Genomic DNA, 27,464 nt, shown 5'->3' with positions numbered 1-27,464 from the left:
CAGGTCTTTTCAAACAGCTCTTACACTAAAAGAGCATTATCATTTTTTCACAATTTTCACAGTATTATTTCAACCTCAAAGTGTGGAAATATATACACTGCTCAAAAAAATAAAGGGAACACTTAAACAACACAATGTAACTCCAAGTCAATCACACTTCTGTGAAATCAAACTGTCCACTTAGGAAGCAACACTGATTGACAATAAATTTCACATGCTGTTGTGCAAATGGAATAGACAACAGGTGGAAATTATAGGCAATTAGCAAGACACCCCCAATAAAGGAGTGGTTCTGCAGGTGATGACCACAGACCACTTCTCAGTTTATATGCTTCCTGGCTGATGTTTTGGTCACTTTTGAATGCTGGCGGTGCTTTCACTCTAGTGGTAATATGAGACGGAGTCTACAACCCACACAAGTGGCTCAGGTAGTGCAGCTCATCCAGGATGACACATCAATGCGAGCTGTGGCAAGGTTTGCTGTGTCTGTCAGCGTAGTGTCCAGAGCATGGAGGCGCTACCAGGAGACAGGCCAGTACATCAGGAGACGTGTAGGAGGGCAACAACCCAACAGCAGGACCGCTCCCTCCGCCTTTGTGCAAGGAGGAGCAGGAGGAGCACTGCCAGAGCCCTGCAAAATGACCTCCAGCAGGCCACAAATGTGCATGTGTCTGCTCAAACGGTCAGAAACAGACAGACTCCATGAGGGTGGTATGAGGGCCCGACGTCCACAGGTGGGGGTTGTGCTTACAGCCCAACACCGTGCAGGACGTTTGGCATTTGCCAGAAAACACCAAGATTGGCGAATTTGCCACTGGCGCCCTGTGCTCTTCACAGATGAAAGCAGGTTCACACTGAGCACATGTAACAGATTTGACAGTCTGGAGACGCCGTGGAGAACGTTCTGCTGCCTACAACATCCTCCAGCAAGACCGTATTGGCGGTGGGTCAGTCATGGTGTGGGGTGGCATTTCTTTGGGGGCCGCACATCCCTCCATGTGCTCGCCAGAGGTAGCCTGACTGCCATTAGGTACCGAGATGAGATCCTCAGACCCCTTGTGAGACCATATGCTGGTGCGGTTGGCCCTGGGTTCCACCTAATGCAACACAATGCTAGACCTCATGTGGCTGGAGTGTGTCAGCAGTTCCTGCAAGAGGAAGGCATTGATGCTATGGACTGGCCCGCCCGTTCCCCAGACCTGAATCCAATTGAGCACATCTGGGACATCATGTCTCGATCCATCCACCAACGCCACGTTGCACCACAGACTGTCCAGGAGTTTGCGAATGCTTTAGTCCAGGTCTGGGAGGAGATCCCTCAGGAGACCGTCCGCCACCTCATCAGGAGCATGCCCAGGTGTTGTAGGAAGGACATACAGGCACATGGAGGCCACACACACTACTGAGCCTCATTTTGACTTGTTTTAAGGACATTACATCAAAGTTGGATCAGCCTGTAGTGCGTTTTTCCACTTTAATTTTGAGTGTGACTCCAAATCCAGACCTCCATGGGTTGATAAATTTGATTTTCATTGATCATTTTTGTGTGATTTTGTTGTCAGCACATTCAACTATGTAAAGAAAAAAGTATTTAATAAGAATATTTCATTCATTCAGATCTAGGATGTATTATTTTAGTGTTCCCTTCATTTTTTTGAGCAGTGTATAAAACACAGGGAAAACACGTTTTTGACTACACTGGACCTTTAAGGTTTCCGCATTCAGGGTTTAGGAGGCATTTGAGCAGCCAGCGAAATCACAGTATGCCTACATCTGGATAGTGTGTGTATGAATGTGTGTACATTTAGATTGTGTGTGCTTGTGAATGAATACCTTGGGCGTTAAGTTTCCGAACCGCTGTTCCCTTGCTCCCTCAAACTGAATGTACCCTATGAGAAAATGGGTGGATGCAGATTTATTTATTTAACCGTTATTTTATAGGGAGTCATACTGAGATCAAGGTCTCGTTTACCCTGAATTTCATAAGTTACAGAAAATACACACATCAATATAAATCCAAAATGCAAGTACAACGAACAACATGGTCATAAAAAGCAAACACATGAATCAATAATAAGGTCCTCAATCAGCTTTCTGAATTGCCCTCGAGGCACCAAAACATACAATTTTAGAAGATGTTGAAAATCATTCCACATAAGATGCAAGGAAAACTAAAAGCTAATTTACCAAACTCCGTAGAGGCTAATAAATATAATATAAATATATTATTATTAATAATATAATAAAGATAATGTTGAGTGATGGGAGCTGATCCCATAAGACAGAGGGAGCTCAAACATCTACTGTTGTTCTGAGATGAACACCGGTTGATTGCAGAGAGAGAAAAATAGAGAGAGATGGGAAACCGTATAAAGAGAGGGGAGAGGAGAGGGATATCAACGGTCTCTAGCTAGAGCAAATGATTGCAGGACTGTAGTTGCAACACTAATTGCAATAGAAATAACAAGCCTTAATTGAGGTTTGTTTCTATTTGACACACACACACACACAAGGGATGGGTATCCAGTACTTGCTAATTGAATGTAACGCTATTAGCAGTTTTAATTGCTTGTTTAATTATTCAGTTGTTGTACATTTGCTGGGGTGATATTATGGCAGACGAGAGTTATGACTACGCATTGTTTTGACTGGAGTGGAGATGACCGGGCAGATAGTCATTTTCTCACGTAGTGAAATGGTACAAGGGCGACTTCAGAAGAGATTCAATGTATGCTCTCATGGTTCCTGTAATAAATGACGGGTGTTTTAGTACTGGGCTGGAATAAAGATTTGTACATACGGGGGGGGGGGTTCCCCTGGAATAGATGAAGAATCACAAAATGACATGAATCTCTCTCCCAGGGCTCTACATCCCTTATGGTTGCACAAGGTTAATATAACGGCAGGATTCACCTCAATAGGGAAAAAATCTGACTTTGCTACCTTGAGTCAACTGTCAATCTCTTCTCCTAAACGAGCAGGGCAAGAAATAGATTGACAAAAATGTTTGACATTTGTTACAGCAAGGGGATGGTGCGGTGATGGGTTTTCTCTCTACCCCAGGGAATCTCCCCATGTAGCATTAGAAACGGTGAGATCGTGGACACATTGGTAAAAAAGTAATCCGTTTCTCCTCTGATGGGGGTTTGAGGAAGGGGGTCAGGGGGTTTCTTGGAGCTACAAACGGCACTCCTCTAGGAGAGTTTTTATCTCACAGAAATTGATTTAGTTTGGGAAGCATTATTTATTTGCCAAAGAAACAAGGTTTAAATAGATGCACTGTCCCTGGGTCTTCGGAGATTACCTCAACACATTTGTTATTCTGATAGTTTGAGCAGCCTCTAGCTAGCTTAAGGTTCCCTGGACCAAAAGCTCAGCACAAGCTCCATAAATATTCTCCACTGACCTATAATGCCCTCAAGATGTACTATACATATGAACAGATATTGTAGCTGATGGGTACTCTTAACAGCAGTAGGCCCTGTATTGTTGACATGTAAAGCCACGGCCACAACTTTGTGAATACTGTGGATGCTAACAGGTCATGTGTCCTCAATTAAAAATAGCTCCTACTTGGAGTTATATTGTTGGAACATGTTGTTATAAAGGTCTCAGTAGAATGGAAGTAATGGATAAAGAGCCCGTCATTTAATCGCTATCTGAATTATCTGATTTTGAAAAGGACTCCAAATAACTACGAGTTAAATCCCACCCCTTGTGATATTTGAGAGACTTGATTGGTCAATGTTGGCCAATTTGATATGGCTGGGTGTATGTATCCCATTTAATTACCTTGCGGTTTAAAAGGATTGTGAGTTATCTGTTACAGGGAATATGTTATTTCTTGTGGGTTCCGTAACCACGTCTTCAATAATAATGAGATGGAAGACTGGAATGAATTCAACCATTTACTCTATCTGAATGTGCTGAACTCAACACACACAACTCCCATGATGCTCTGCGGCACAACCCCAATACACAACATCTCCTCCCCACCTATTTAAATTTCCCCCATTATGATCAACAGTAACTGTTCTACAAGTGCAAGTGTCTTTGTGTCCGCCTATCTCTCATAGGGTAACGGCTGTCAACCTGACTCTCAATAACAATGTCTTTAGACTGTGGCGTTGACACAGGTGTAGGCATGTGAGTAGCTTGTGTCACAGTCTTGTCACACACTTGTGTGGTTGCGGCTGAGTCAGTGTCCTGAGAACGTGTCTGTGAGCCCCTAGGTGACGTCTGCTGTGTCAGGGTGACACGCAGTAACATTTCTGGACCACTCACGACTGGTGGTTCTGTCAGGGTTGCTTTACTCAACAGTAACTGATCTGTGTGCCTTTTCCAGATGATGTCCTCTGCAGTCTAGACAGTATAGGACGCAGGACCAGTCTGAGCAATGACTGTAGCAGGAATCCACTTTGGTCTGTTGAGGTAGTTCCTAGTTAAGACAATTTCTCCAGGTTTGAAAGCTCTGTCCTTTGCTCTCAGTTCACAACATTTGCTCTCAGTTCACGACATTTGACTTGGCTTGCCTGTAGACGTCACACTGTCTCCTTTGCATTCGGAGGTTTGATTAGGTTGAATCTTGAGTGTAGCTCTCTTTTCATGGATAGTGATGCAGGTGGTTGCACGAGGACTCCCAATCACAACCGGATGTGGTACAGCCTGGATTTGACCCATGGACTGTAGTGACGCCTCTTGCACTGAGATGCAGTGCCTTAGACAGCTGCGCCACTCAGGAGCCCCTTATGTGAGAAGGGTGAACTTCCTCCGAGTTCCATACAGACACCGGTTTACTTCTTGAGAGTAGGGGGCAGGATTTTCGTTTTTGGCTAAAAAACGTACAAATTTGAAACTGCCTATTTCTCAGGCCCAGAAACTAGAATATGCATATGTTAGGTTAGAAAACACTCTAATGTTTCCAAAACTGTCAAAATATTGTCTGTGAGTTTAACAGAACTGATATTGCAGGCGAAACCTGAGGAAAATCAAATCTGGAAGTGCTGTTTTTCCTGAAAGCTCTCTGTTTCATTGGATGCCTTGCCTCCATTTAAAGGGATATTAACCAGATTCCTTTTCCTATGGCTTCCTCAAGGTGTCAACAGTCTTTAGACATAGTTTCAGGCTTTTATTTTAAAAATGAGCGAGAAAGATAATATCGCGTCAGTGGATAGCTGGGTGTTCGCAGAGTTTTTCTTGCGCAACAGAGTGGGGCAGCCATTGTCTCTCCCTCTCCTATTGAAAAAGCGACAGTCCCGGTTGATATATTATCGATTATATATATTATCGATAAACAACCTGAGGATTGATTATAAACAACGTTTGACATGTTTCTGTGGACATTACGGATACTACTTGGAATTTTCGTCTGAGATGTCGTGACTGCTCGAGCCTGTGTATTTCTGAACATAACGTGCCAAACAAATGGAGGTATTTTGGATATAAAAATAATCTTTTTGGAACAAAAGGAACATTTATTGTGTAACTGGGAGTCTCGTAAGTGCAAACATCTGAAGATCATCAAAGGTAAGCGATTTAATCTATTGCTTTTCTGACTTTCGTGACCAATCTACTTGGCTGCTAGTGTTTGTAATATTTTGTCTACTGAGAGAGATGTTCTTACATAAACCTACACACTCCAAAAACTATGCTTAGGGCTTCCCTTTCTATCTGCGTAGTTATTTTATGCTTTGTTCAATCCCCTCAATGCGAAAGCGATCGGCTTCCCTTCACCAGAAGGCATGATATGGGACATGACTGCCTGTGGCATCGATGATGTGTCCAGGGTATCCAACTGATGACTGGAGGAATGCACATTTGTCCTAACAAACACACAGTCCATAGTCCTTCAATCTCTATAAGGTCCTCTTCGTCTTTTCCAGTAATGAGGATGTCATCTAGGTAGTATTGTACTCCTGGCAATCCTCTCACGAGCTGGAACATCGCTGGCGCATTCCAAATTGTAGACCACAGTACCTGAAGAGCTCCTTGTGTGTCGCGACAGTCAGCAGCTCCTTTTGACTTTTTATCCACATACATCTGCAAGTCGGCTTGGCAGGCTTGACCCCCAGGTAAGCCTTTGAAAAAAGGTAGTCAAATGTGTGGTCGTGGATTCTGCTCAGCGGACAATAGACTTTAAATATGACTTTAAAGTCTCAGAATATCCTGATTCCACCATCCTACTAAAGGACTGGTACGCTGTTAGGCTCCAGTACCTTGTTCTTGACTAAAGCATCCAAGTATGCCTCGATATTGTCTTCACTGACATTTTCAACCTTCTCCCTGACCCAGTCTATAATACCTACATGTTTCAAGCAGACCACAATAGTCGCTGTGCCCAAGAACGCCAAAGTAACCTGTCTGAAGGACTATCGCTCTGTAGCACAAATCTGTAGCCATGAAATGCTTTGAAAGGCTGGTCATGGCTTAAATCAACACCATCATCCCAGACAACCTGGGCCCACTTCAATTCGCATACTGCCTCAACAGATCCACAGATGACGCAATCTCTATTCCACGCCACACTACCATTTCCCATATGGACAAAAGGAACACTTACGTGAGAATGCTGTTCATTGACCACAGCTCAGCGTTCAACACCGTAGTGCCCTCCAAGCTCATCACTAAGCTAAGGACCCTGGGATTTAACACCTTCCTCTGCAACTGGATCCTGGACTTCCTGATGGGCCCCTCATGGGTGCGTGCTTAGTCCCTTCCTGTTATCCCGGTTCACCCACAACTGCGTGCTCACGCACAACTCCAACACCATCATTATGTTTGTAGATGACACAACAGGCGTAGGCCTGATCACCGAAGACAATGAGACAACCTACAAGGAGGTCAGAGACCTGGCAGTGTGATGTCAGGACAACAACCTCTCCCTCAACGTCAGCAAGACAAAGGAGCTGTTTGTGGACTACAGGAAACAGAGGGCCGAGCACGCCCCCATCCACATCAACGGGGCTGTGGTTTCAAGTTCCTCGGTGTCCACATCACTAAGAAATTGACATGGTTCACACACACAAAAACAGTCGTGAAGAGGACACAACAATGTCTCTTCCTCCTCAAGAGGCTGAAAAGACTTGGCATTGGCCATCAGATTCTCAAAAAGTTCTACAGCTGCATAATAAAGGGCCTCTGGACTGGCTGCTTCACCGCTTGGTATGGTAACTGGTTGGCATCTGACCGCAAGGCGCCACAGAGGATAGTGCGTATGGCCCAGTACATCACTGAATGGCTCCCTGCCATTCCTACTAGGTGGTGTCGGAGGAAGGCCCTAAAAATTGTCAAGACCAACCACCCAAGTCATAGACTATTCTCTCTGCTACCACAAGGCAAGATGTACAGATGCATCATGTCTGGAACCAACAGGAGCCCGAACAGCTTCTACCCCTAAGCCATAAGACTTGGTACCGGTAACCTGTGTATATAGCTAAGTTATTGTTACTCATTGTGTATTTATTCCTCGTGTTATTATTTTTTTTTAAATTTCAATAACAAAAAAAATAATCTGCATTGTTAGGATGGGCCTGTAAGTAAGCATTTCGCTGTTGGTTTACACCTGTTGTTTACGAAGCAGGTAAAAAATAATTAAATACAATTTGACTACTCTAAGTCAATAGCTCGTAGCTATAGTTCGTAGCCCACATTACTAGTCTGTCTCTAATGGTGTCATTTAGAACATCATTCTCTAATATGCTCTAATAGTTTCTTAAAAGCTGTAATACACTATGTAACTTTTTGGGACAACCTGACACAATTGTCATTCTCATTGAAAACAAGTCTAAGAAGTGGTAGATCTGTTCTATGTGCGCTATTTCTATGATTCCCATTTTGAAGTTTAGTTTTTGCGTCTCTTACTTTCGGTTTTGTACACCAAAAGTAAAGCTGAAAATACAATATTTTTGGTTATGGAAAAGATATTTCACTGCGGTTTAGATGGTACAATGATTCTAGCTTGTTTTGTCACAAAAACTGAAATTAGGCGAACTATTAGTATTTTAACAACCAGGAAATGGCGGAGCAGCAGCAAACATTTTCACTGATTCTCCTTCCTGATTTCATCTGTGGAACCTAAACCTTTCAACAATAACACGTCACCTGCAAAAACAAAATAGTAAATCTGTTAAGAATATGAGCTCCACTGCTCTATAATTTCATCAAACTGTCCAATGTATCCAATACTTCCAGACCTATTCTGTCTCTCAAAAGGCTCCTGGTTGTCATTTATTTCAATATTGTCCTCAACTACGGCAACGTTCTGTTCTGCCACGGCAAAATTTTCCTCGGTCACGTGATTTTCATTCACTTCACTCACTGACGTTTCATCCTCAAATTCGCCCATTTAGCAGTTTTTTTATTCCAAAGTTTGTTTTCACAGTTGAATAAATGTAATTTACTTTACTCACTGTATATTACTCTTTTTAATCATATTTTTCCTCCAGACCTCTGTCTCGAGTCATTTTCTGACATCCATGACGATGCTAACTTTTTCTTAGCTAGCTAGCTCGACTATACACTTGCCTCTGCTAGCAATTCACTGTGTTAAACTTAATCGAGACTGTACCTCAGAAAATAACAGTTTTAAACTTGTAAAACCAAACTTCTGGATAGAATAGTTCCTGTGCGTGCAGACTTAACAAAAGATTGACTGTGTCTCGTGCGTTTCATAACCACATCTTCAAATCAATTCAACAACTCCCATGATGCTCTGTGACACAACCCCAACACACAACAGATTATTTTGTTTATATTGTTTTGATTGGAGCATCACTGATGTGGTCCATGCCTCAAACAGACATTTACCGACCGACTCTTCTACCTATTTCTCGTTTTGGGTTCTATCCTGCCATGAGAAACTGGCAGAAGGCTGCACAAAACTTCTGATCTGTTCATCCAACCCTCAGGCACCGGAGATCTGTATCGTCCTCCTCTGTAATGAGACGGCATCCACATTCTCACTAGAGATAAAGAGTTGCCGGCAAGAAAAAGCCACTTCGAATATAGATTTTCCATTGCACTCATCTATCATGTATACTGAGTTTGGAGTTTTTTTTCTCCCCAGCCTCAGCCAAATGAATCCCCTTTGGGCCTGGTACTATAGCTTTGTTTTGTTTAAATGAGTAATGATCCAGGTCAATGGCCTAATTTCCAAACTGAAGTGTGTATTATCAGGGGCTCCCATGTGGAGATGGGATCAGGCCCCAGGAGGGAGCCACAGCCGGTGGCTCAGTTGATTTGCTCCAGTTAAAGCTATATCCCTATTAGCCCACACACTGAACATGGCTCACAGGCTATTTTTAAGTGTTTGAAAGTGAAATTTAATATATCTTGAAAGTGAAATTACTATATCTTGGCATGTGTTGCCTGGTCCGTGTAAGTTTGTGTTGACATGTGGATAGTTTGTGTGCTTGAAGGTTTTGACATTCTGGTTTAGAGGACAGATGTCATTGGAACATTTGAGCAGCCAGCGAAATCCCAGTGTCCCTGAATGTTACATCTGGACTGCATTACATCAATGTGAAGGAGACTGACCGTCCATTCTCCACATCCATTCCTGGTTTATTACATAAAAGAGGCTAGCACACAGAGAATAACAAAACAGGTTTCTGCTGCCTTGAACATAAAGTGCTTTTGTAAAAGGCCATATTCTAGGGACATGAACATACTGTATAAAGGAAGTTGATTAAAGAGACATAACAAGATTGAATGTATTTTCAATGCTATAAGCTATAGATTTTAATTTGATCACCCTGTTGCAGGAAAATGCAAAACATGTAGTGTATTTAAGGTTTAAAAAGACTTCTAAAATGTGTAATTTCCACTTTTACAATTTTAGACAAAATGTATTAACCCCTCCACATGTCCATTAATTATAATCCATATAATAATTCACATTTCCTGTTGCTGCAGGATTATTTTCTTTCAGTAACAAACTGGCTCAAATTAAGATCCTATCTGTTAGCTTTTAATGACCCATAAGGAACCTAACACAGATCGGTAAGGTCTCTTGCAGTCAATAACAGAACCTTATCTTCTTCAGGTGAGCAAGCATGCCTGGCCCCATTAGAGAACCCAACTCACTGTGTATGACATTGAGATAATGTAGGACCACATCTGACCCAATCCAACACTTCCCTAACCTTGCTACAGACTGAAAGGCTGGTCTAATGTATTTTTAGTAACATAGCTATATATATATATTGGTCGTGGAAATTATGTAGACCAAGCATATGTATTAGAGGCATATGAGGTTACAATGAGGGTTTTACACTAAACAACCAGCTTAGTACTCTTCTAGGTGCATAGATGAATAGCTGTATTATATAATGCATCTATCCATGCAATGGGGTCATTCAACAGTCTCTTAATTTATGCGTATCCCTGACCTGTTATTTATTTTTCTAATCTGTGAGGTTAATATGGTCTCTAGATTGTGACCCACGTGTTAGTCGGCTTGACAGAATATTGTTTGATGGTACAATATGTTGGTGTCGGCTAGATCTCCTTATGATTCATTGAGTGGACTATCTAAGTTAAAGGGGCAATCTGCAGTTGCTACATCCATTTGTGGATTTATGAATGAATTATATGTACCCATTGATTCATTAAGAATATAACTTAGAAATACCTCATGAGTTTGTTTATCAGTTCAACTGTCTTACCCCATCAGAACCCAAATTATAAGCTTGTTTTACTCCAGTGTTTGTAAACAAAGTAAATGTAAACGAACACTATATAGCCTCAAAACATGGTTGAAACTATACTTTTTTATCATGGATCGTCATTCCTTGCTTCCATAGCACCGTCTATGAATTTGAGAGTGGTTGTATTTCTCCCATCCCATCACTCAGCTTTTTACTGAAACGGGCGGGAGTACGAGAGTTCTTATGGTTTCAACTGCTGTTTGCCGCTTTAAATCAATAAAATGAAGCTGAACCTCCTCCACTCATTAAGCTGCAATATCAGTGTAATTTTTGAATTGAGAAAAAGAGCGATTCATTCAGTAAATGAGTATCTTATACCTTAAAGGGGCTATTTGCAGTTCAAACAATAACAAAGCGGAAACCTCACTGCTCTTTAACACTGTTTTGGTTAACAGCTGATGGATGAGGCCAGAGGACTGACCATCCATGATATCAAAATAATAGCTTTATCCATGTTAAGGCTATACCGTTTTTGAAGCTGTATTTAAGGCTTAACAATTGTGTTACAAGCAAAGGAGTAAAACATTCTTTAATTTTGGGTTCTGATGGGGTATGACAGTTGAAATAAGCTCATGAGGCATTTACAAGTTATATTCTTCAAGAATCAGTCAATATATATCATTCATTCAAAAGTTTAAAAAATGTAGCAATCTGGGATCTGGAAGTCGTTTCAATGGTAATTTTAAAATATTGATGTAGACATACACCAATTGATTCTTGAGTTCAGCTGAGTTCATGAGCTTAGTTTAACAGTCTTTAACAGTTTGCTGAAAAACATCCCAGATTGTAGCTTTAAAGATAGCTGAGTAAACCTCTCCTCATCTATAAAATAGGAGCCATGTGGGAGTCTTTTTAATTAGTGCTGTGAATTACCAGGCTGCACAGCAGAGATGAGTAATCTAACTGCATAGGCCATCAAATCACCAACTAGGCCTAATGAGCATACTGTAGGTGACTATATTTCCGACGTACTACAGCAATCATGTTAAACATAATTGAGCTTTGCCTTTTCATTTTTTCCCCAGCCATCTGCCACCGTTGCAAGAACAAAAGTACACAGCTCAGTAGTGATTTAGTTTTTGAACTACTTTACTTTGCTGCACAGAGCAAAAATCTTGCCCACACTACACTCTGGTGACTGTGTCTGGGTGAGAGACAAAACAAAAAGGAATTGTGCAACAAATGGCACACACGCCACGCTCTTACCTTGTGCACTTACAGTGGCGCATAGTTAGGAGAAACTCACTCAACACTCACTCAACACGATGAGACAATGCTTGAGTCTCATTCTGTCCCAGTTTTGCCAAGGGAGGCTTCACTGCCATCAGCCCCAAGGCTGCACCCAGTTAGTCAGAAAACCCACTCCCTTTACCTACAGGACTTTGACATGGCCAAATCCAACACTGGGATGTATTATGGGGCAGAATGATCCCGACACCTTCAGTGCAAGGCACAAGTAGTCTACCCTGTCCTTGGTAGGCTAGTTATCAGCCTTCAGTCCCTTTGAAAAAAAAAAAAAAAGGAAGTTGCATACTGTTGTTCATCGGTTACTACTGTAAATCAAAATAGGTTATTGTGTCTGTTCTGCATTCACTAAAGAAAGGGAGTTGTGCTATTAGCTCATGTGCATATATGCAAAGGTAATGTGTTACTGCCCCGCAAAGGGGGCAACAGTGTTCTGTAATACTATATTTACTACATAGGAGATTAAACTGGTTCCGTGTTCAACCCGACATGCCGTATCTGCTTTCCTTCTCAACAGCTTGGACCGAAGAGGAACTTATAGAAAGACAATAGGCCTGAAAATGAAGTAATCCATCTTTTTGAATACCATGTTACAATAGTATTTTGCTTTATTATTCTGAGCTTGAAAGCAAAGTGCGACTGATTTTTCTTAATCATGTCTTTTATTTCCTTTACCTGTCCAATCATTCTCTGTTTGTATAATTTTCTCTGATTACTTCTTTAGTTTTGGAAGCATTATTTAACTTCTGGCCTGGACACTGTTAGTCGACACCTATTGTTTACGAAGCATGTGACAACATTTGATTTGGACATGGACTGGTCAAAGGCCAATTTCTGAGCAATATCTTCTGTGTCGTTATTGTATAGTCTGGAGCATATAGGAACTGACAGAAATGTCTTGTGTGTAGAATCCTCTGTAGACTTTCACATCTTTCAAATATTTTTATATTTTCAACAGGTAACATTTTCAGATCTATATCATATTTATACCTTTTAAATATTGTACTTTCCTGAACAAGTCCCTGCTGTTGTCGTTCACTGTTGCTCACCCTGCACTATCAGTTCAAACATACAGTTGAAGTCAGAGGTTTACATACACTTTAGCCAAATACATTTAAACTCAGTTTTTCCACAATTCCTGACAATTAATCAGAGTAAAAATTCCCTGTCTTAGTTCAGTTAGTATCACCCTTTATTTTAAGAATGTGACATGTCAGAATAATAGTAGAGAATTATTTATTTCAGCTTTTATTTCTTTCATCACATTCCCAGTGGGTCAGAATTTTACATACACTCAATTAGTATTTGGTAGCATTGCCTTTAAATGTTTTAACTTGGGTCAAACGTTTTGAGTAGCCTTCCATAAGCTTCCCACAATAAATTGAGTGAATTTTGGCCCATTCCTCCTGACAGAGATGGTGTAACAGAGTCAGGTTAGTAGGCCTCCTTGTTCGCACACGCTTTTTCACATTCTTCCCATACATTTTCTATGGGATTGAGGTCAGGGCATTGTGATGGCCACTCCAATACCTTGACTTTGTTGTCCATAAGCCACTTTGCCACAACTTTGGAAGCATGCTTGTTGTCATTGTCCATTTGGAAGAATCATTTTCAACCAAGCTTTAACTTCCTGACTGATGTCTTGAGCTGTTGCTGAGCTTTCCGACCTCATGGTGCCATGTATTTTGTTAAGTGCACCAGTCCCTCCTGCAGTAAGCCCCCCACAACATGATTCTGCCACCCCCGTGCTTCATTTTCTGATATTTTCCAAGCTGTTTAAAGCAGTGGTTCTTAACCTTGTTGGAGGTACTGAACCCCATCAGTTTCATATGCGTATTCACCGAACCCTTCTTAATTGGAAAAATAAAATATGATTTTTTTCAAATTCAAAACATAGTTACCGTTATATATTTTACTGGTGCACAAAATGAACCGTGCATCAACATCACTGTGTTCAAAGAACAAAATCATCAAAACATGATTTTCACACAAACAAAAACATAATAATGAATATTTACTGCAAATCAGTGTGACTTCTGCTGTTGCCTTTCAGAGACCAGTTCAGAAATGCGCGGCTTCACCTTGGCAAGTGCCACTCTCATGTCATTTTCGCAACAAAGTCTGTTCCTTTTCTTCGTTTTAATGTCCAGCCTCCTCGAAAAGGATTGCTTGCAAAGATATGTTGTAACAAACGGTATGAAACTCTCCAGAGCTTTTTTAGAAATAACAGGGTACGTTACCATTTGTTGACACCAAAACGTTGAAAGCGTTGTTGTTCTGAAGAGTTGCTGTTGAACCTGGCTCTGCTAAATTTCACTGATTTCATCGAGGTATTCATCATTGACATCTGTTGTCTCAACACTAAACGTGAACGGCTGTCTCACCCATGCTGGATATGACTCTCTTGTAGGGAAGTATCCGTCGAGAGACTTTGCGAGCTCATCTAAGTGCGTGGCAATTGCTTGCTTCAGTTCCGTGGGTACAGAAATGTCTCCGATTCCAGATACATCTTCGATCTTACTTACACAGTCATCCAGCAGGGGAATGTTTGCGAAGTTATCGTTCTCTGTTCGTCGTTTCCATAACGGTAGCTTTTTTTGAAAAGCCTTCAGGTTTTCCTCTTCTTTGATGATGTTGACTCCACCGCCCTGCATCTTTTGATTGAGATGATTGAGAGCTTTGAAGATATCAGCCATGTACGCTAAAATGAGAATGAACTCAGAATTTGACGCAAACTGCATGACAATGTTGGTGCTCTTGCAAAAACAGGGACAATTCCACACGCACGGCAAAAACACGATTCAGCACCTGTCCCCGGGATAACCAACGAACATTAGAATGGTACAGAAGTACCTTGAATTCAGAGCCTATTTCTTTACACAGCTCACTGAAGATGTGGTGCCTCAGAGCACTAGTTCGCACATAGTTCACGCATTCCACTACAATTTTTAATACTTCTGCCAGTTTTGGAGGCAAGGTTTTTGTTGCCAACGCATGCCTGTGCAGAACACAATGCGTAACAATGATGTGTGGTGCATCGGCTTTCACTAGCGCACCAAAACCAGACTTTCTTTCCAGCATGACTGGAGCTCCGTCCAAACAAACTGCAGAAACCATATCCCACGAAAGATTGTTGTCTTTGAAGAAGTCATCCACAAGTTTCTTCACATCGGCTGCTTTAGTTGTTGTTGTAAGAGGCTTACAAAATAAAAAATCTTCCTCTATCACGTCGTCTTTCACAGCGCACGAATACAGCAAGCTGGCTTAGATTGGACAAGTCTGTGGTCTCGTCGAGTTGAAGGCTGAATTTTGCCGGGCTTGAAATCAGACCTGCAACTACTTGAGCCAAGATGTCTTTGCTCATGTCCTCTATTCTGTCGCTGATGGTGTCATTTGAAAGAGGAATTTGGGATAACTTAACTTCAGCCTCTTTTCCCAGCATGATATTCACCATCTTCAACACAGCTGGTTTTGTGAGTGTTCCACCAATGGTGTGTGGTTTGCCCTGCTTTGCGATCAGGTAAGCAACTTCGTACGATGCTGTGAGGATCGGTTTGTTGATGGGTACAAAGCCGAGAACTGGCAGAGTAGGCTTTTCACCTTAAATTCAGTGAGAGTTGTGTTATTGTATTTTCCATCTCCATGCAGCTTAAGGAAGTGTTCTCTTAGTTTTGCCGGTGCTAGACTAGAATTGCTCAACTTGGCATTGCAAATCATGCAGTTAGGACGCTGACTCCCATCACGTTCCGTTATACATGTGAATCCATATTGTACATATTCGTCCGACCACTTTCTTTTTTTGCTCGACATAGTAAGTATGAAGGGATTAAAATATTAAGAAATAAATCACAAGACGTACCATCACAACAGTCACAAGTCGACTGCTGAGCGCACCAAATTCCCTGCAGCACAGATAGGCCAAGCGATGTAGCGTGATCACCTGCAGCCAATGATGGCTAAGCGGGGCGTGTCATCACTAATCATATGAGTCGGATGTGTGTCTTGACCTCCGCCGAACCCCTGAGACTGACTCACCGAACCCCTGGGGTTCGATCGAACCCAAGTTAAGAACCACTGGTTTAAAGGCACAATCAACTTAGTGTATATATATTTTTTTTTACATTTTTTCCTTTATTTAACCAGGTAAGCTAGTTGAGAACAAGTTCTCATTTGCAACTGCGACCTGGCCAAGATAAAGCATAGCAGTTCGACACATACAACAGAGTTACACATGGAATGAACAAAACATACAGTCAATAATACAGTAGAAAAAAAAGAAAAAAGTCTATATACAGTGAGTGCAAATAAGGTCAAATAAGGGAGCTAAGGCAATATGAAAGAGATATTGTCTCTAGAAATAACATTTAAAACAGGTGATGTCACTGCGTGTGTGGGGGGTGGAACTAAATTGTTAGCCGAGGCATGTTGAGCAGTGCTAGAGGCTCTACAGTGAAATAAAACAATAGTTACAAACGAGAACAGCAATCGACACGGCATGGTGACGTTAGGGAAAGGCATGTGTAGCCGGGTACAAGTCCAGTGCGTGGCTTTAAGCAGCTAGCGGCACGGGGCTAGCAGGCTAACAGAAAGGCCTTAGAGGGATAACGCGACGGAGGGAAGTCTGTTGTGCCCCCCTCGTGCAGTTACATCAGCGGACGGATCAGCAGGGCTCCGTGTGGTAAACCAGGCCAATTGGCAAAATATGTATAGTGGCCGAGAAATATGTCCGAAGGGCCTCTTAAGTCAGCAGTCCAATGTGCTTAAGAAAGCTAGCAGGCCGCAGATTAGCGGCTGTGCGTTCAGGGGTTGTTAGCTGCTTTAATTCCAGGTGAATTTTTATTTTATTTTAAATATAATAAAAATATGTTTGTGTATGTATATGTAAACTTCTGACCCACTGGAATTGTGATACAGTGAATTATAAGTGAATTATAAGTGAAATATTCTGTCTGTTAACAATTGTTGGATAAATTACTTGTGTCATGCACAAATAGATGCCCTAACCAACTTGCCATAACTATAGTTTGTTAACAAGAAATTTGTGGAGTGGTTGAAGAACGAGTTTTCATGAATCCTACCTAGGTGTATGTAAACTTCCGACTTCAACTGTAAATATCAGTGTCATGTCTACCTCGGATAAGCCTGCCAGTAAAGCAATAAAAACAAGAATCACAGAAGTGCTAGAAATATCTCACATTGATATATGTTGCCAAAAAAAGGTTAATGAAATCGATAATTTACTAGTAACATATAACATTCTCTGAAACTCACTTAGATAATACCTTTGTTAAAACAATGGTAGCAATACATAGTTTCAACATCTTCAGAAGAGACAGTAATGCCAATGGAGGAAGTGTTGCGGTATATGTTCGGTCATATTGCTGTAAAGCTTAGAGAGGATCTCATGTCAAATGCTGTTGAAGTAATAAGTGTAAAGTAAATATTGTAGTGGAAATTTCCTGTATTTACCAAATCATGAGAGCAAACCACACATAAGTCAGAGTTATCATAAAGTCCATCTTTAATTATTATTAATTAACCCTGTGACTCTCAGATCAATTCAGTATCTATAAATGAATTCTCTGAGAGTCCTTACACATTGCAACTGAGATCCTTTATAGCAAAGACACACATAGCCAGACAGCATTGGCTATAAATTATCGTTCAACTTTGTCTCCTAAACTATGTTCTTATCTCGCTCTCAGGACCATAAAACAAAACCTCATCAACAGGCATATATCAAATACACCCCTCCTGGACAAGATCACAGAGACACAGTGACAGGCACACAGACATTGTGGAGCCAAGAGATAATTGGTTTAAAATATATGTTTACATATGAAGACAAGCTTGACCTCTCCCCTCTCTGCGGCCCAAATAACTGAAACCTGACAGAACAGATAACTGCAACCGGCCAACAGTATTATCCAAAAATATACATTCTAATGACATATCTCACATAAGCATGCAATAAAAATAATAAAACATACTATTTATAAATGTTACCTAAATAATTCTGATTCCGCCACGACAATATTGACTGGCTTCCATCAAGCTGCCCACTCATGAAAAAGCTTCAAACTATAACCAGTGCCTGCAACCTGGTTCAGGTTATAAGTCAGCCTACCAGAGTAGTTACAAACAGCACAGGAATTAAATCATCCACATGTATTGATCACATCTTTACTAATGCTGCAGAAATCTGCTTTAAAGCAGTATCCACATCCATCTGATGTAGTGATCATAATGTAGTAGCCATATCTAGGAAAACCAAAATTGCAAATGCTGGGCCTATAGTGTATAAGAGGTCATATATTAGGTTTTGTAGTGATTCCTATGTTGAAGATGTAAAGAATATTTGCTGGTCGGTGGTGTGTAATGAGGAGCAACCAGATGCTGCACTTGACACATTTATGAAATTGCTTATTCCAGTTACTAATAAGCATGCACCCATTAAGAAAATGACTGTAAAAACTGTTAAATCCCAGTGGATTGATTGTAAATGTGTATGGTTGAGAGGGATGAGGCAAAAAGAATGGCAGATAAGTCTGACTGCACAGCCGATGGCAAACATAGTGTAATTTAAGAAACCATGTAACTAAATTGAACTTAAAGATGAAACAAAGATAAATTATAGTAAACATCTTTGGAGCACCTTAAATTAAGTTTTGGTCAAAAAGGCATGGTTCCACCAGTCATTGAATCAGATGGCTCATTCATCACAAAATCCACTGATGTTGCCAACTTCTGTAATCTTTTTAATTGGCAAGGTACGCAAACTTGGGCATGACATGCCAACAACAAATTCTGAGCCTACACATCCATGAATAACTAACCAAATAATGAAAGACAAGCATTGTCATTTTGAATTCGGTAAAGTAATTGTGGAGGTGAACAAATTATTGTTTTCTATCAACACTGACAAGCCACCTGTGTCTGACAACTCGGATGGAAAATGAGTGACGATGATAGCGGACAATATTGCAACTCCTATTTTCCATCTCTTCTAAGCCTACAGGAAAATGTGTGCCCTCAGGCCTGGAGGGAAGCAAAAGTAATTCCGCTACCCAAGAGTCACGAAATTGGGGCGAAAAAAGGGGGTCAAAAGTACAGTAGCTAAGATAGGTATAGGTCTGTCCATAATAAAACTCTGCTCTGCCTTCTTAATTAATAACACTAGCAACAGTGCCTAGTTTTGTCACACCTGGACAACTGTCCAGTCGTGTGGACAGGTGGAAAAAAACGAATGAAAATGACAATCGGCCCAGAAAAGGGCAGAACAGCTGGCCCTTAAATGTACACGGGGAGCAAACATTAACAATATGTATGTCAATCTCTGCTGGCTCAAAGTAGAGGAGAGATTGACTTTATCACTACTTGTATTTGTGAGAAGGATTGACATGTTGAATGCACCAAGCTGTCTGTTTAAATTGCTAGCACACAGCTTGGACCCCCATGCCTAGCCCACAACACATGCCACCAGAGGCCTCTTCTAGTCCAAAACAGACTATTGGAGGTGCACAGTACTTCATTGAGCCATGACTACATGGAACTCTATTGCACATCAACTAACTCATGCAAGCAGTAAAATCTGATTTAAAATACACCTTATGGAACAGAGGGCTGTGAAGAGGCACAGACACATATCTTCAATTTAAGCCTACGAGAAAGTGTGTGCCCTCAGGCCTGGAGGGAAGCAAAAGTCATTCTGCTACCCAAGAATAGTAAAGCCCCCTTTACTGGCTCAAATAGCCGACCAATCAGTCTGTTACATACCCTTAGTAAACTTCTGGAAAAGATGCAGTGCTATTTTACAGTAAACAAATGAACATACTTTCATCACGCTTATAGGGAAGGACATTCAACAAGCACAGAATTTACACAGAGAAATTCATGATACATATTTTTGTTCAACTTCAGTGTGGCTTTTGACATTATCGATCATAGTCTGCGCTGTGCAAAGCTGTCGGTGTGCAAAGCTGTCATCAGGGCAAAGGGTGGCTACTTTGAAGAATCTCAAATATAAAACATATTTTCATTTGTTTAACACTTTTTTGGTTACTACATGATTTCATATGTTATTTCATAGTTTTGATGTATTCACTATTATTCTACAATGTAGAAAATAAGAAAGTAAAAATAAAGAAAAACTCTGTAGTCTTAGACTGGTACTGTATGTACGTAAATGAGATATTTCTGTGTTTCATTTTCAGTACATTTCCAAACATTTCTGAAAATATGTTTTCATTATGGCGTATTGTGTGTGAGCATTTTTTATTTAATACAATTTGAATTTAGGCTGTAACACAACAAAATGTGGAATAAGTCAAGGGGTATGAATGCTTTCTGAATGCACTGTAGCTATGCAGGCTAGCTACCTCTCCTTTGCTAGCTAGCCAACTAAAGCCAACACACAGTCAAATCAAGCCGCTGAAATGACAGCAAACTATGTGAACTTTCATTTGCTTGTTTTACCTTTGTTTCTTTTGCCATGCATTTGGATGTACCCATTATAATGATCTTGATAAAGGAATTCGCCATGCTGGTGGAGATCTTTAAAGAACAAAATGTTTTTGCAACATTGTTCCACAGGTTGTAAGCTTTAGACAAACCCCAACTGTTGCAAACCAAATGCTAGCTTAGGGAAAAAATGCTTTTTTCCAGGGTAGATTAAGTTTATAAATTGACTTGCTAGGCTTTGGGACAGAATGCCTATACAATAGGTACACAAACTACCTGACAGTGAGAGGCTTTTAATTGAATCCTGGCTTCACTATTTACCCTTGTTTGTCTCAAAAGACATGTTATTCTTCTACTTCACGTGAGTAATTTCATTAGTTATTGTAGTTACTGCACAGCTTTACTTCCAAGGTGTTATTATAGGCTTTACTTGAAACAGTTTATTCACCCGGACTGCTTACATCTCTAGGCAGAGATAATAGGAACCACTAAGGAAGGAGATTGACGCGCACGTGCAACAGAATATTGTAGTGTACCAAATTCTGAAAAATCCTTTGGTGCAGTAAACATAAATTCATCCAATCCACCAATGTAGCTGAAGGGCCACATACTATAGCAATTAATTTGAATGTCTGTTCTATCCATTGTATTTATACTGAAGAGAAATATAAATGCAACATGCAACAATTTCAACGATTTTACTGAGTTACAGTTCATATAAGGAAATCAGTCAATTGAAATGCATTCATTAGGCCCTAATTTATGGATTTCACATGACTGGGCAGGGCACAGCTATGGGTGGGCATAGGCCCACCCACAGGGGAGCCAGGCCCAGCCAATAAGAACGAGTTTCTCCCTACAAAAGGCTTTATTACAGACAGAAATACTCCACTGTTTCATCAGCTGTCTGGGTGGTTGGTCTAAGACGATCCCGCAGGTGAAGAAACTGGATGTGGAGGTCCTGGGCTGGCGTGGTTACGTGTGGTTTGCAGTTGTGAGTCCAGTTGGGCATACTGCCAAATTCTCTAAAACTGTCACGTTCTGACCCTAGTTCCTTTATGTTGTCTTTGTGTTAGTATGGTCAGGGTGTGATTTGGGGTGAGCAGTCTATGTTCATTTTTCTAGGTTGTGTTTATGTGTTTGGCCTGGTATGGTTCTCAATCAGAGGCAGGTGTCGTTCGTTGTCTCTGAATGAGAATCATACTTAGGTAGCCTTTCCCACCTGTGTTTTGTGGGTGAATATTTTCCGTTTCAGTGTTGGCACCATTCGGGATTGTTTCGGTTTTCATTTTGATTCTCTTGTTATTTTTGTATTTTGTATTCATTCTCATTAAAATACATTATGGATACGTACCATGCTGCGCATTGGTCCGATCTCTCCTACTCCTCCTCAGAAGAGGAAGAGGAAATCCGTTACAAAAACAACATTGGAGGAGGCTTATGGTAGAGAAATTAACATGAAATTATCTGGCAACAGCTCTGGTGGACATTCCTGCAGTTAGCATGCCAATTGCACACTCCTTCAAAGCTTGAGGCAGCTGTGGCATTGTGTTGTGTGACAAAACTGCACATTTTAGAGTGGCCTTCTATTGTCCCCAGAACAAGGTGCACCTGTTTAAAGATCATGCTGTTTAATCAGCTTCTTGATATGTCACACCTGTCAGGTGTGTGTTCACTGACATGGATGTAAACACATTTGTGCCCAACATTTTAGAGAAAAAAGCTTTTTGTGCATATGGAACCTTTCTGGGATCTTTTATTTCAGCTCATGAAACATGGGACCAATACTTTACATATTTTTGTTCAGTGTATGGTACATATTTTTGTTCAGTGTATGGTGGTTATTTATTGTAATTCTCTGGTGGTTATCCTTCTTTCCATCTGTTATTATCTCTTGGGGTTCCTGCAGGAGTCCAGATGGAACTTTCTCTTTGCCTTCCTGGCCTTGCCTGCCTTGCTGCAGCTCTGTGTGCTGCCCTTCCTACCCGAAAGCCCACGCTTCCTTCTGATGGAGAGGAGGGATGAGGCCGGTGCAGAGAAAGGTAAACCCTCTTAAATAAACACACTCACTCACGTTTACATTGCCTTTGCATATATGGCCTGCTGAGATAATGACTCATCAAAAAGATGATGCAGATACTGTGTTGTGTACTGATGAATATACTCATCACACATTGCATTGGAATGGATTACATGTTGTAACGTCTGCTTCCAACTCACACCCTCAAACACGTAAATCCCCTGAACACAGCTCACTTTCCAGCCCACACTTTCACACCTAGATCCCCTGAACGCAGCTCACTCTCCAGATCCCAATCAAATTAATTCTAATCAACAGTTCACACACCTGTATGTCATTATCACACACCATTTTGTTCAGTTCTTTGCACCCCATCTCTGTGAGGTATTGTTTGTTTTGTGACACTCGTCTTTCAGAACTATTTTTCCCGTGATTTACTCCTCCCTTGTATGATAGTTTTTGCCTGTCTCACTGATGACGCCTTTTGCCTATTCACTGCCTGTACTTTAGCGTATCAGATTTCCTGTTATCTACCTATTGCCTGATCTCTCGGACTATGTTACTAGCCTTTTCCCTGCCTGTACTTTTGCCCTTTTGGACCCCCTGTGTATGACCTTCTGCCTGCCCCTGGAACCAGCTACCTGCCGCCTCCTGTGGTCCTTTTCAATAAACACCTGTTGCGCCCTGCGCTTGAAACCAGCTCTCTGTCTCCCCTCGTGTTCGTTACACATGTACGGGGAACATGTTGATTTTAGCTCTTCAATCAACGCTGTATCATGCTCTTGAGCTAGCCAAATTGCATAAATGATGCCAAAAACTCCTGCACAGTGCTGAATTACTGAGGTGCTCATACACATGTGACCAACAAGATGGTGCTGATGGAGAAGGGCGACATCTTACGAGTTCCAACCCAACTTTGCGATGTATAGACTTTTGTGATTCTTTACTTTTTTTGTACAGAAATTCTATTATCCCATATGACCGCCAAGCATCTCTGGACATCAGATTGACAGTTACTAACCTCGATTTCGACTTCAAATCCGACTCAGCTGTTCCACTGTTCGTACTAGACTCTATGCCTTTGTTCCACGGGCTACCAAAACACTGCACTGGGAAAAGAGCTGTAGTCCTGGTGGCGCAGCGGTTTAACGCACCGCGTCTCATTGTTGCGGCATCACTACAGCCTGGGGTTCGATCCCAGGCTCTGTCATTACCACCCGTGACCGGGAGTCCTATAGAGTGGAGCAGAATTGTCAGGGTTAGGGGAGGATTTGGCCGGAGGGGCTTTACTTGGCTCATCGTGCTGTAACGACTCCTGATGGGTGCCTGTAGGCTGACTTTGGTCATCAGTTGACAAGCGTGGCTTGGCGGGTCATGTTTCGGAGGACGCATGACTCGACCTTCGCCTCTCCCAAGCCTGTTGGAGAATTGCAGCGTTGAGACAAGATAGGAATCACGAATTTGGAGAGTAAAAGGAGGGTAAAAAAAATGGAGGCAGAGGGAAAAACAAATGGCGCTCCCTTCTGTTCTATTGTTAAATCTCCAGTCACTCGAGAATAGGATGCCGGTTGACCTTCGTTCAAGTCTCGTTGATAAGAGATTCTACAATTTAGAATAAGCTACAATTATATGTCTTACTGAAACGTTGCTGGATGATGCCACTATGCACGTAGTAGTACTCGATGGATTGTCCATGCATCGGCAGGATTGTATAACGGCTTCAGAGAAGTTGAAAGGAGGACTGTTAAAAAAAACAACGAGTATGCTGCTTCCAGTGCTGATTTAGAATACCTTATGGTTAGTGGGAGACCCTTTTATCTACCAAGACAGTTCTCATCTGTAGTTGTCTACATCCTTTCACATGCCAACACCACTCTGGCAGTCAATGAACTGTATAGGGCCATAAACAAACAATAAACCGCTCACCCAAAGGCAGCATTTCTGGTGGGTGGAAACTAACGCGGAGATACTTAAAACCATCCTACCTCACTTCTACCAACACGTCTCCTGCACCACTAGGGGAGCTAAAACTCTATTCTACCCCCAGAAACGCATACAAGGCCCTCCCCGTTCTGCCTTCAGGATATCTGGCAATGACTCCATTCTCCTGCTTTCTGTTTACAAATATAAGCTCAAACAGGAAGTACCAGTGATGCTCTCAATACGGAAGTGGTCGGCTGTAGCGAGGCTACAATACTGTTTTTCTTGTACAGACTGGGATAAATTCCCGGGATTCATCCGATAGCATTGAGGAGTTTACCACAAGTCACAAGCTTCGTCAATAAGTGCATAGACGATGTCATCCCCACAGTGACTATAAGAACGTATCCAAATCAACAACCATGGATTACAGGCAATATCCACGCTGGGCAAAAGGCTAGAGCTACTGCTTACAAGAAATGGGACACGGACATGGACACATACAACAAAGCCCGCTACAACCTCAGATGAGACATCAAACATGCAAAAGCACAATATAGGAGGTTGGCGGAATATTCAAATCAAATTTTATTGGTCACATGCAGATGTTATTGCGAGTGTAGTGAAATGCTTGTGCTTCTAGTTCCGACAGTGCAGCCAAGTAATCTAACAATTCCACAACAACTACCTAATACACATAAATCTAAGGGATGGAATATTTATATGTACATATTCTTATACGGGTGGGCCATGGCCAACCGGCATAGACAAGATGCAATAGATGGTATAAAATACAGTATATACATTTGGGATGAATGCAAGATATGTAAATATCATTACTAAAGTGGCAGTAATAAATGGACTTTTTTTAGAGTGGCCAGTGATTAAGTATGTATGTAGGCAGCAGCCTCTCTGTGTTAGTGATGGCTGTTTAACAGTCTGATGGCCTTGAGATGAAGCTATTTTTACAGTCTCGGTCCCAGTTTTGATGCACCTGAACTGACCTTCTGGATGGTAGCGGGGTGAATAGGCAGTGTCTCGAGTGGTTGTTGTCCTTCATGATCTTTTTGGCCTTCCTGTGACATCGGGTGCTATAGGTGTCCGGGAGGGCAGGCAGTGGGGTGGAGATGTTGTTTCCTAACTTCACCATGTGGGGTGGCCCGTCAGGAAGTCCCAATTGCACAGGGTGGGGTTGAGACCCAGGGCCTCAAGTTTAATGATGAGCTTGGAGGGTACTATGGTGTTGAATGCTGAGCTGTAGTCAGTGAACAGCATTCTTACATAGGTATTCCTTTTGTCCAGATGGGATAGGGCAGTGTGCAGTGTGATGGGGATTGCATCATCTGTGGACCTATTGGGATGGTATGCAAATTGCAGTGGGTGTAGTGTGACAGGTAAGGTGGAGGTGATATGATCCTTGACTAGTCTCTGAAAGCACTTCATGATGATGGAAGTGAGTGCTACCGGGCGATAGTCATTCAGTTCTGTTACCTTTGCTTTCTTGGGTACAGGAACAATGGTGGCCATCTTGAAGAATGTGGGGACAGTATACCTGGATAGGGAGAGATTGAATATGTCCGTAAACACTCCAGCCAGCTGGTCTGCGCATGCTCTGAGGACTCGGCTAGGGTCGCCGTCTAGGCTGGCAGCCTTGCGATGGTTAATACATTTAAATATCTTATTCACGTCGGCCACAGAGATGGAGAGGGGGGGGCGCAGTTCTTTGTAGCGAGCTGTGTCGGTGGCACTGTATTATCCTCAAAGTGTACAAAGAAGGTGTTTATTTTGTCTGGAAGCAAGACGTCGGTGTCCGTGACGTGGCTGGTTTTCTTTTTGCAGTCCGTGATTGCCTGTAGACCCTGCCACATATGTCTCGTGTCTTAGCCGTTGAATTGCGACTCCACTTTGTCCCTATATTGACGTTTCACTTCTTTGATTGCCTTGTGGAGGGAATAACTACACTGTTTGTATTCTGTCATATTTCCGGTCGTCTTTCTATGGTTAAATGCGGTGGTTCGCGCTTTCAGTTTTGCGCGAATGCCGCCATCTATCTACAGTTTCAGGTTAGGGTAGGTATTAATACACAGTGGGAACAACATTTTATATGCACTTCCTTATAAACTCACTGTGATTGATTCGTAATCTATATATTACTCTCTGAGGCTACCCGGAACATGTCCCAGTCCTTGTGATCAAAACAACCTTTAGTCTTATTACACCGGCTCTGATGCTTGTCGTATGTGGCAGGGCTTGCAGACAATAATGGATTACAAAGCCATTAGTTGCCTAGCAATGGATAACTCCCAAATGAACTAAACACCATTATGCTCGTTCTGAGGAATATAACACCGCCTTTCATGAAAGCCCATGTTTTTCTGGATTACTGTGTGATCTCACTCTCTGTGGCCGATGTGAGCAAAACGTTTGAACAGGTCAACAATCAGACGGAATACCAGGGAGCATTCTCAAAGCATGGGCAGACCAGCTGACAAGTGTCTTCACAGACATTTTCAATCTATCCTTGTCCCAGTCTGTAATCCCAACATGTTTCAAGCTGACCACCATTATCCCTGTTCCCAGGAGCTCCAATGTAACCTGCCTAAATGACTATCGCCATGTAGCACTTACATCTGTAATTACGAAGTGCTTTGAAAGGCTGGTCATGACACACATCAACACCATCATCCCATTATCCTAGATCCACTCCAATTCGCTTAAGGGCCGATCCCGATTTAGGAATTTTTGCATTTCCTACTCACATTGCAGTATTTGATATTCAGACTTGCCTATTTCAGTCGTGTTACACGCTCTACAAGCTACCTTGCGCACTCTCAATAAATTTAATTCAACTGCTGAAAAACCTCCCACTTGCTGGCCAACAGATTTTCTTGTGAAGATAATTGTACTTAAAACCCCATTAAATTATCTTAAGCCATCCCTTTAAATACATTACACATTTGTATTCAAATTTTGTTGGCAGACTCAATAGAATACATTGAGAGAACAGGTTCAGAATATAGGGATCAATTAAAGAAAGCCATTTACAGTTGAAGTCGGAAGTTTACAAACACAAACACAGGTTGGAGTCATTAAAATTTGTTTTTAAACAACTC

At 41.6% G+C, this 27,464-nt stretch overlaps 1 protein-coding gene across 3 annotated transcripts in view; it reads left to right on the top strand.

Annotated features, from left to right (window-relative positions):
• Positions 1-27,464, top strand: part of slc2a9l2 (solute carrier family 2 member 9, like 2) — a 227,922-nt gene that overhangs the window by 65,659 nt on the left and 134,799 nt on the right. For all 3 annotated transcript variants that reach the window (XM_064965635.1, XM_064965636.1, XM_064965634.1), the window contains exon 7: positions 22,321-22,453. In XM_064965635.1, coding sequence (XP_064821707.1) covers positions 22,321-22,453 — 133 coding nt within the window. The remainder of the gene's footprint in view (positions 1-22,320; positions 22,454-27,464) is intronic.

The sequence above is a fragment of the Oncorhynchus masou genome, chromosome 5 (assembly GCF_036934945.1).
Source record: "Oncorhynchus masou masou isolate Uvic2021 chromosome 5, UVic_Omas_1.1, whole genome shotgun sequence".
In the NCBI taxonomy this organism is placed as follows: domain Eukaryota; kingdom Metazoa; phylum Chordata; class Actinopteri; order Salmoniformes; family Salmonidae; genus Oncorhynchus; species Oncorhynchus masou.
The sequence above is the reverse complement of the archived record's forward strand: the minus strand, read 5'-3'. Positions and strand labels throughout refer to the sequence as shown.